The sequence below is a fragment of the Vollenhovia emeryi genome, unplaced genomic scaffold (assembly GCF_000949405.1).
Source record: "Vollenhovia emeryi isolate VEMERY1.0 unplaced genomic scaffold, V.emery_V1.0 DF940062.1, whole genome shotgun sequence".
Classification (NCBI taxonomy): domain Eukaryota; kingdom Metazoa; phylum Arthropoda; class Insecta; order Hymenoptera; family Formicidae; genus Vollenhovia; species Vollenhovia emeryi.
The window spans coordinates 1,829-11,705 of NW_011966304.1; the positions used below are offsets into that span (position 1 = coordinate 1,829).

The 9,877-nt window shown below is 50.4% G+C and overlaps 1 protein-coding gene across 1 annotated transcript; it reads left to right on the forward strand.

Annotated features, from left to right (window-relative positions):
- The first annotated feature begins 1,253 nt into the window (after window positions 1-1,253).
- On the forward strand, window positions 1,254-2,208 carry LOC105556389. Its single transcript, XM_012003476.1, has one exon. The coding sequence runs from the start codon at window positions 1,550-1,552 to the stop codon at window positions 1,814-1,816; it is 267 nt and encodes an 88-aa protein (XP_011858866.1). The 5' UTR covers window positions 1,254-1,549; the 3' UTR covers window positions 1,817-2,208.
- The last annotated feature ends 7,669 nt before the right edge of the window (window positions 2,209-9,877 follow it).

Here is a 9,877-nt window from a genome sequence, read left to right on the forward strand (position 1 = left end):
GAATACCGTAGCGTAGCGTGGGGATGGGATGGGCGTGTAAACCCGCATCGCGCGCGTTCCTATCTTCCGCGCGATCGGCTGGCTTGGGTGGCTGATTAGCCGCGTGTTATTCTTGCGTGGGTGCAACTTAGTCGTCGCATAGAAGAGAACCGTTCGTCACATGTTCTCGGGTCCTTCTCCCTTTCCTTCTGGGACGCAGGAGTGCGATCCCGAGTGCTGGGATTCTGCGTGGTATCAATAGCGCAGCGGTGAGTCCAACCATTGGTCTAAATGGGAAAACTCACACACCTAGGTTTGCATCTTGTACGCAATGTACTTTGAGTTTTCGAGTCAATTCGGGCGCATGTCGCGAGGGTTGTCGAGGGCTGGAGTATGCTTCGGCAGTTCGCAGCTCTCGACGCCGACCCAGAGTGGTCATCGAGGGAGTGGTTTTAGTGGGTGCAAGCCCCACATATCCTTCCAGGCCGGCCTGGAAGGACGATGGTCCGAGCCATTTCCACTTCCTGCCGAAAAACAAAAAAAAGTGGCCATTACAAGAACTACAAAATTTCTTCACTAAGCGACCTACCCCCACCATATGAGTTGCAAGACCTGTATGTAAGACCGTGCGCGAGAAATATCAGTCCATGGGACCGCAGCCTCAGGCTGCCCAGTGAGAAATGATTCGTTGATCGATGTCAAAACGATGTCGAATCGACGTCAATTTGACGGTATCAATGTGGATTCGACATCGCTTTGACATCGATCGACGAATAATTTCTCACTGGGTGGATTCACATGGAGCGTAAGTTGCGTAGCGTAACCTGCGTATCGCCAATCACAGGACTAGTTCAACGGAATTATTGAAACGGTTCTATCAGAATGACCCTTGGTGATTGGTGATACGCAGGTTACGCTACGCAAGTTACGCTCCATGTGAATCCAGCCTCACTCCTTCAAAAAGCGTACTAATAATTGTCTCTCGCGCATGACCAAATCGCACAATCAGCAATATGGCGGCTATAAACATATATAACATGCATCCATAACCTTTATCTGTAACATGCATCCATAACGTCCATAACCTTTATCTGTCACTACAAAAACTACGGTCACGGTCTTATACACAGGTCGGGACACTCCTATACCGGTTACATGCTTTCAAGTGTGCTCCATAGACTTCTATAGACGGACCCTTTGTACGAGGGGTAACTGATAATCGCGGTAAGGGGATCACTCGTCTGACTCGACTCTTTCCGGAGAGATTCGGTAATATTCGGTTCACATTTCCAATACGTGTGCACACGTCCCCTCCAATCATCCCCTCCAACTTGGAGTGGGGATAATCCGTTCGGCCACGCTAGAGTGGGTCAAGGGAGAGTGTGGCCGATACAGGGGCTTGTCGCTGATTGGCTCCGCCATAGTGAGAACAACTTCCTGTATTCCCATACATATATGTATACATTTTACGTAGTTCTAAAGGTAATATATATATTTATATTTAAAAATGAGTTTATTATAATGGGAAGGAGCTTAAAAAACATCTAAATGTTAAATCTGAGTTGGAAAGATGCCGGGTTGTGCAGTAGAAGGATGTAAAAATTCGTCTAGACAAAACGTCAAAATGAACAGATTGCCAAGAGATTCCATAAGAAGAACTAAATGGATTACTAATTGTGAAACACTTGGTGGAATGAAAAATTGGTCCCCACTTGACACTGCAGCTTTATGCGAAGTAGGTTTTTTCAACTTTAATCAAGATATACTCACATTTATAGTTGAAAGGATAGTACCGAGGAAAATCGCTCAGGATAGCAGGTTGGGCGGTTTCGACTGAGAGAAACTATTCAGATTCGTAGCACTAGTTAACGATGTATATATTTAACAAAATAAATGAATAGTACAAGAATTTACAAAACTACTTAACCGACACTCAGACGGCGAAATATAAGACTCGCGCGCGAGACTACAAAGACTCTCGAGATACTCCTGGTTTCGGCTTCCTTCTGCCTGGGATCTCTTCTCGGAGGAGAGTGAGTCCCCTTGTTCGCGCGTGGAGTCCGTACGCTCGCTCCGCTTCGCCACGCATGCGCTTTCGAATCGCCCGCTAAGTGGGGCTGCTCGGACCGCGCTGGTGGCGCGCTGTGTGCTCCGCTGTGCCGCCGCGGCGCGCAGGCGCGTTACCGCCCGATACCTTAAGCCTATCACACAATGCCAGGCAACAGGCAACAGGAACACGGAATAGAATTTCTGACGCGTTGAATTGGTTGAACGAAAATTTCCGACGAATCCAACGCGTCAAAAATTCTATTCCCTATTCCTATTGCCTGTTGCTTGGTATTGTGTGATAGGCTTTACAGTTCGGCCATTCTGGCCTGCAACTGCGTCTCGAAGTTGCTGCGCACACGCCAGTGGTTCTCCGCTTCGGATTGGCTATTCGTAAGGTAAGGTAAGTGCATTTTATTTTATTACCTCCGCGCGTTGCGTATTCAGTCCGGTATCTGTTTGCGATCTCGTTTGCCGGGCTACGCAGTCGGGTACATTTACTTCCGCAAATTACATATAAAATTCTCTTATAACTAAGGATGGGCCTGACTCGCAAGAGCCAAATGAGTGCCTCTATCGAGACTCTCAGTCCCGTATCCCTTCTTTCGAGGTTTCGTTCTCTTGCGACTCAGGTTACATTACATTCCTAATCTAACTAACGCGTATCTATTTTTCGTCGTTTTCCGGTACAGGGTTGCCGATCCTGATCCAGGGCTTAAGCCGGTCAGACGACAGGATTGTGTTCAAGGGCTTTTGCGTGTGGCTGAATCCAGGTACGTCTTTTACAACGTAGCGGTTATGCCCTAGCACCTTCGCTATTTGATACGGCCCCTTGTAACCGGGTTTTATCTTCGCGCTTTCCCCGGGTTTATTCCGGTCGTTTCTTATAAGCACGTACTCGCCGTCGCGGTATACCGACGGTTTTTTGTGACGGCTATCCGAATATTTTTTATTGTACTCCCTTACTAAGTTTGTCGCGGCTTGAGCTGAATCGCGATTAATTTCTCTCTCCCGTTCTAGGTCCGACTCGACTTCCGCCAACGCACTGGTGAGCTGCGCGAGCGCGAAGTCCGAATGGTTGCGTTGGTCGAATCCTAGCATTAGCTTCGCCGGAGTCGCTCTTATGCTCGAATGATAAGTGTTGTTTAAAATATATTGTATTTTACCGAGGTGGGTTTTCCATTCGGCCGGTTCTACTATGGATTTGATCAGCGAGGTTTTGATGAATCTATTCACCCGCTCTACGATGCCGTTTGCCCATGGGGCGGCTACGGCCACTTTCCGATGCTTAACTTGTTGCGTTTCTACAAATTCATTAAACTCTCGCGACGTGAACGCCGTACCTCGGTCCGACACGACCTCCGATGGTCTGCCGCATGTATCAAATATATTTTTAAGTAAACTAATTGTTTCTTTCGATCCCGTAGATTTTGCGGGATGCAGCCACGTGAACCGCGTGAACGCATCGACCGCTACCAAGATGTGCCGGAATCCGTCGGCGGACTCGGGCAACGGGCCGAGGTGGTCCACGTGCACCACTTCCATCGGCGCCTCGGGCAGGGGGACGAGCTGCGTCTCGCCCTCGAATCGATTCGACGCGCTATTCGCCATCACGCATGTAAGGCAATTCCCCACGTAATCGTGGACTACTTTTCTCATGGACGGGAACCAGAAATTTTTTGAGATGCCCATTACGGTTTTTTCGGCTCCGCAGTGAGCCATCTCGTCGTGGTGAGCTCTTAGCAAACTGGGTATCATCGACTCTGGTACCACGAAGCGTTTCTGGTTCTCGTCCTTCTTATAAACTAAGCCATTGATTAGTTCGAATTTCTTATCTTCTCCTATTTCTAATTTTTTGCTGGTCTCCAAAATTTTAGGGTCCGTCAGCTGCCGCAGCTCTAACTCCCGCTCGAGAGGTAGCTCGTGCACGTAAGCCGTACAACGACTCAAGGCGTCTACATGGGACATGCGTTTGCCTGGGCGGTGAGTCAGCTTGAACCTATAATTTTGGAGAGCGAGCGTCCATCTCGCTATTCGCGGGTTGAGGTTCGCCTTATTCACCGCGTACACTATCGCGTTACAGTCTGTAACCACGGTGAACTCCAACCCGTACAGATACAGATGGAAGCGCTCGATTGCCCTGACTATTGCCAGCATCTCGAGCTCATAGCTGTGATACCGGTTCTCAGCTTGATTCGTGCTCTGGCTGTAATAGGCTACCGGGGACCACTGACCGTTCTTCTGCTTCTGCAGGAGAATTCCTCCTAAGCCTGTGCTACAGGCGTCCGTATGCAATTCCGTCGGCGCGGCCGGATTGTATAACTGGAGCACCGGCGGTGAAGTTAACTCCTGCTTTAGTTTCTGAAACGCGTCGACACAGTGGTCGTCGAAAACGAATGGTACGTCCTTTCTTACTAAATCTTGTATGGGCTTCGCAATCTGCGCGTACCCCTTAATAAATCTCCTAAAGTAATTAGTTAAGCCGAGGAATCTTTGAACCTCTAACACCGTGCGTGGTTGCCTGAAATTTTTAACCGCGTCGGTATGCCTCGGGCTTAACGTTATTCCGTCCGCGGATATTACGTATCCTAAAAACTCTATCTGTTTTCTCAAAAACTGGCATTTCTCATAATTCAGTTCGAACCCGTATTTTTTCAGAGTCCGAAGGACCGTTTCGACGTCTTCGAGATTCTCTTTGGTCGACCGCGAGGCTATCAACACGTCGTCCATGTACACGAGTACTTTATCGTCGCGGAGAAGCGGGTTGAGTATTTGTACCAGCCGCTTCTGAAATTCCGCGGGCGATTCGCAAAAACCGAAAGGTAATCTGTTAAATTCGAACTGCCCGTCCGGCGTCGCGAACGCGAAGTATTTCGTCGAAACTTTATGCACTTTAATTTGATGGAAACTGTCTTTTAGGTCTAAGAGCGTAAAAATGGACCTGTCAGTTAACCTGGCCAGGCACTCCTCAATAACTGGGAACGGGTATCGCTGCCGCTCGACTCGCGCGTTTAGCGGTCTCAAGTCGACGCAGAGCCGCATTTGCCCGCTCCTCTTACGGACTGGCACCACCCTAGCACAGTACGGGGAGGTGCTAGTTTTCACAATCCCGCGGGCCAGCAGGTCATCTATGATGTCCCTGATCTGGAGACGTTCCGCGTAAGCAAATCGCCTCGGTGAGAAGGAATATATCGAGCTGTCTTTTAGTCGGACCTGAACTTCGTAGTCGTCCTCTACCGGTACGTACTCTGTTTTGTGGACGCCTATTATTATGTCCTTCAACCGTTGCCTATCTCCGTTTTCTAAATCGCGGACTTTATTTTCCAGTATTTCCTCTAAGGCCTCTGGAAACTTCGACTCGACATACAAAGGCAATTGGGCAAACAACCTAACGCTCTCCTTCTCACCTTGGCTCGACGGTTTGAAAATCAAGGTGAGTTTCTGTTGCTGCAAGAATTCTCTTCCCAAAATAATGTCCCCTTCGAACTTATTATCTTTGAGGACATGTAAATTTACCGAAAGTTCTTTGTTTGCGATTTGTTCTAAACTCAACTTGACCTTCGCCGTTCCAACTATCTCTAACGTTTGATCGCTTAAATTTCGTAATCTCGTTTTTACCGGCGATAACTTTATTTCTCGCGGTTTCACATATTTTTCATAAACGCTCAATTTCGCGAACGAAACTGGACTTCCAGTATCAATGAGAGCTAATAATTTGCAACGCTCACCGTTTATGCTGTCTATTGGTACTAACGGGTCGTTGATTTCCAGGTTGCACTCGGGGCGATCCACCGATGCCACCACCTCTGCGGCCGGCTCCGGCTCCTGCGACACGCTCGCCGCTGCCTTGGTCGTTGAGGTCGGAGTCCCTGGCTTCTCGTCTTTGCGTTTGAGGACCGGGCACTCGAACCTCCTGTGCCCTTTCTTCTTACAATAAAAACAGGTTTGCTCGGCTTGGCAGTCCTTTGTCTGATGGCCCTTGCCTCCGCAGTTCCTGCAGGGAGCCTCCTTGGACTTAGCGCTCGATCCAGGCGGCGTCGACTTCCGCTCCGTGTCCACTACCCCTTCCGCGATGACTCTCATCCTCTCCAGGAAGCGGTTTAGCGGGTCTGTGGCCATGGACAGCGCTGTCGCCTTTACCGCGCTGTTCGTGATACCGCCAATCAGGAGCTGAATACTGTCCTCCTCCGGTAAGTTGAGCACTTGGATGAGTGCTAACTTCTCTATGGCGTATCTGTCGAATGATTCTTTGCCCGGCTGCCACTTCCGGGCTTCGATCTTCTGCATAGACTTGTAGAACGGTACCTTCCTCTCAAACATCTTCTTCATTTCTAGGCGCAGTCCAACCCAGGACTCTATGGCTGCTCCCGTCTGGAGCTCGTACCATCTACGAGCGGATTTGGTCAGCCTGCTCGAGGCTGCCAGGAGCGTGGCCCCGTCCGACGCTCCGTGAACTTGGGCGACCTTGTCCACCCGATTCGCCCAAGCTTGGACGTTGTCATCCTCTCCTCCTGCGAACTCCGGTATCTGCTGCGAAAGGTAGTTCACCAGACTTCCCATCGGTAGACTGCTTCCGGAACTTTGGGCCGCCAACGGGCTGCCTATCGGGGTCGTTCCTGGCTCCGTCCGCGCGGCTTCCGGGGGTTCGTCTCTTCTGGTCTGGTTTGTATTATTCAGCGCTAACAGCATCAACCGTTCGAATTGCTCCTGTTGAGCCGCTCTCTGCCTCTCGAACTGCTCTTGCTGCCTTTTTTCAGCCTGTTCCCTCTTTCTTTCGGCCTGCTCCAGCATCCCCTGTACGGACTGCAGCACTTGTTGCAGCAGGACCGCCGGAACTTGCTCGACGGAGCCGGTCGAACCTTTCCTTGGTTTACCGGTCGTCGAAGCTTTGGCTGCCTCATCTTGCAAGTCATGCGGCCCCTGTTTCTCGAGGTGACGCATGATGTTTTGGATTAGCGCGTCCCGGTCACCCGTAACGGCCAAACCGTATTTATTTGCCTCTTCCTTCAATTGTTCCAGGGAGAGGCCCTCGAATTTAGCTTTCTCCATGGCTAAATTTCTGCGGGTCTTTACCATACGGCCCGAAGATTCTCTCAGCCCTCTTTGAGGCGGGAAGTGAGTGGGAATCCCACTTCTGAAAACTGAAAGGATAGTACCGAGGAAAATCGCTCAGGATAGCAGGTTGGGCGGTTTCGACTGAGAGAAACTATTCAGATTCGTAGCACTAGTTAACGATGTATATATTTAACAAAATAAATGAATAGTACAAGAATTTACAAAACTACTTAACCGACACTCAGACGGCGAAATATAAGACTCGCGCGCGAGACTACAAAGACTCTCGAGATACTCCTGGTTTCGGCTTCCTTCTGCCTGGGATCTCTTCTCGGAGGAGAGTGAGTCCCCTTGTTCGCGCGTGGAGTCCGTACGCTCGCTCCGCTTCGCCACGCATGCGCTTTCGAATCGCCCGCTAAGTGGGGCTGCTCGGACCGCGCTGGTGGCGCGCTGTGTGCTCGGCTGTGCCGCCGCGGCGCGCAGGCGCGTTACCGCCCGATACCTTACGTACATAGTTTGTGACGTGAATCTTCTCCCGGGCTCGTCCTCTCCGGGGATCACGCGTCCCAAACGAATAAGTTGACCCTCGAGTCCGGCCTCGAGCCTCTCGGCGAGCGCGCGCGAGAGTTGGGCGCTGGCGCCCAACCTGGGTACGGTATTCCCGTACCGCCGAAGATCCGATACGTAAGTGCGCTCGCGGAAATCGAGGCCGGCCCCGCCGGCACTACTCCGGGTAGTCAGCCTTCTCAGCTGGATTCGAGAGAATGTTGGTGGCTCGGAGGAGGAGGCGCGATTAAAGAAAAGAAAGTATCACATAGAATCGACGCTTTATTATACTCTCTTACTAGAACACATAACATGACACGCGAGAATCGACTGATTGCTCAAGATAGGCGACGGTTAACGCGCTTCGACGCCGTGAGAACACTTAACGCGAGACGAGACGATACGACGCGAGACACAATTGCATAGTACAAATCATCCTAACGCCAAATCGGGCCGCAGGCCGCGAGAACGAATGCGGTAACATAGTGTGAAACCGACCGAATACATATAACGAGAACGAATACCACCAGATAAGGTTGAACGACAGAATTATACCGCTATAATAAAACATCCCATGGCGCCGGGATACGCATTTGAACGCGGGATTAAATGACCGACGGCGACCGAAAGTTCGATACGCGATCTCGCATAACCGAACGCGAATCTACTACACACAATATTTCGAGAGAGACCCGCTTGTCTGTGGTGGGACGGGATTGCGGACAGGATCCTCGCGACGGATCCGCTATGAGTCACCGGGATAGGCAGCCACCCGTTTTCTCTACTGATGAGCCTTTCGTTCGTCGGCTCTTATTAATCCGTTACCCCCCTTATTTCTGAAACGCGAGCGGGTGTCTGCCTTCCCGGGAAATGCAAAACTCTCTGGCCTGAGCGGTGGTCGTCGGCTTGCCTGCGCCCGGTCTCGAAGGCCACAGGTCGTCGTTCCTCGGCTCCGGGGCTCGTCGCTCGGCTCCGGGGCTAGTCGCTCGGGGCCGGTCCCTGGGATCGCTCCGCTCCGTACTCCGCCTCGCACCACAGTGACTTCCAGGGAGGTCGTGAGCCCTTATCTGGATCCTCACTCTCCCCTCTCGGGACTACCCCCAGCGGTCGCCGCCCCGCACTCGCCCCTTTTTGACGGTCCTGGCGGGCCCCGCTGTACGGGCCGTTTCCCGGAATGAATCGCCCCCGGCTGGCCAGGCCGCGGGGCATCCAACCGGCGCTTGCCGCTCCTGGGCGCGGGCCTCGTCTCTCGCTCGGCCGTAGCGAGGACGGCCCTCCTGGTTGGCGGCAGCTTAGAGGCGCCTTCCTGGCACCTTTTCCTATGCCTTCGTCTTGGGGGAGGCAGGTCCGGCGCCACCGGGGTGTCTCCTCTCGTGACCTCGGATGGAACGTCCGCTTCGACCCTCTGCTATCGCCTCCGCTTCCCAGCCATCTCGCGACTCCGTCTCTCTTTTCGTGAGCCTCTATCGGACCCACCGCTCGGCCAACCTAGCTCAAACTCAGTGCCATTCGGCGTCATTAATATACATTTCGCGAATATCTAAGATCCTACAGGGATCGCATTCCCTCCTACCCCGAGGGTGCGACCCCAGGTTCCCCACTCGGCCGGGCCTCGGCCCTTGTGACGGAGCCTTTACTAGGCGTCACGTCACAAGTTTTATGTATCAATATTTGCAGGTTATGTTCATAGTGTTGTGTATTAAAATTCGATATGAAAATTCTAATGTATATTATTTTATGTTGCTCTCAATTCTCTAGTATCACTTCATAGCTGATATGTGGGAAAAACCACGCGTAGACGGAACCAAAAAATTGAAATGTAATGCTGTCCCAACAATATTTGGAGATTTAGTGTATCAAGTGAAGGAAAAAGTTAATGAAAGTTAGTGTGTAATAATTATTATCATAAAGATATCATCAGTGCAGTATAAATGATTAACAGGTACAATTTCTTTTTAGAAGTTGTAATAGATGTTGACACAGAAGAAATTGTTTTAGTACAAACAGATTCTTCGACAAAAGAAGTTCATATACTTCCAAATAAAAGAAATTGTGAGTTATCTTCCATCACATCCGAAGTTGTTATAGAAAAATCTGAACTACCAGAACCAATGAATACAGGTATGTAGTAATATTTATGCTCTAAGTTCTTCGCTTTTCTTCATTTGGATTTGATAAAATTTATCTTCATTGTTTAACCTTCTAAACTTTGTCTAAATATTTAGATGTATTAGATGATACCGAGCAAGAG

What these genes read in the sequence shown, in the direction of transcription:
- LOC105556389 (XM_012003476.1), top strand. Translation starts at nt 1,550, where the DNA reads ATGCCGGGTTGTGCAGTAGAAGGATGTAAAAATTCGTCTAGACAAAAC.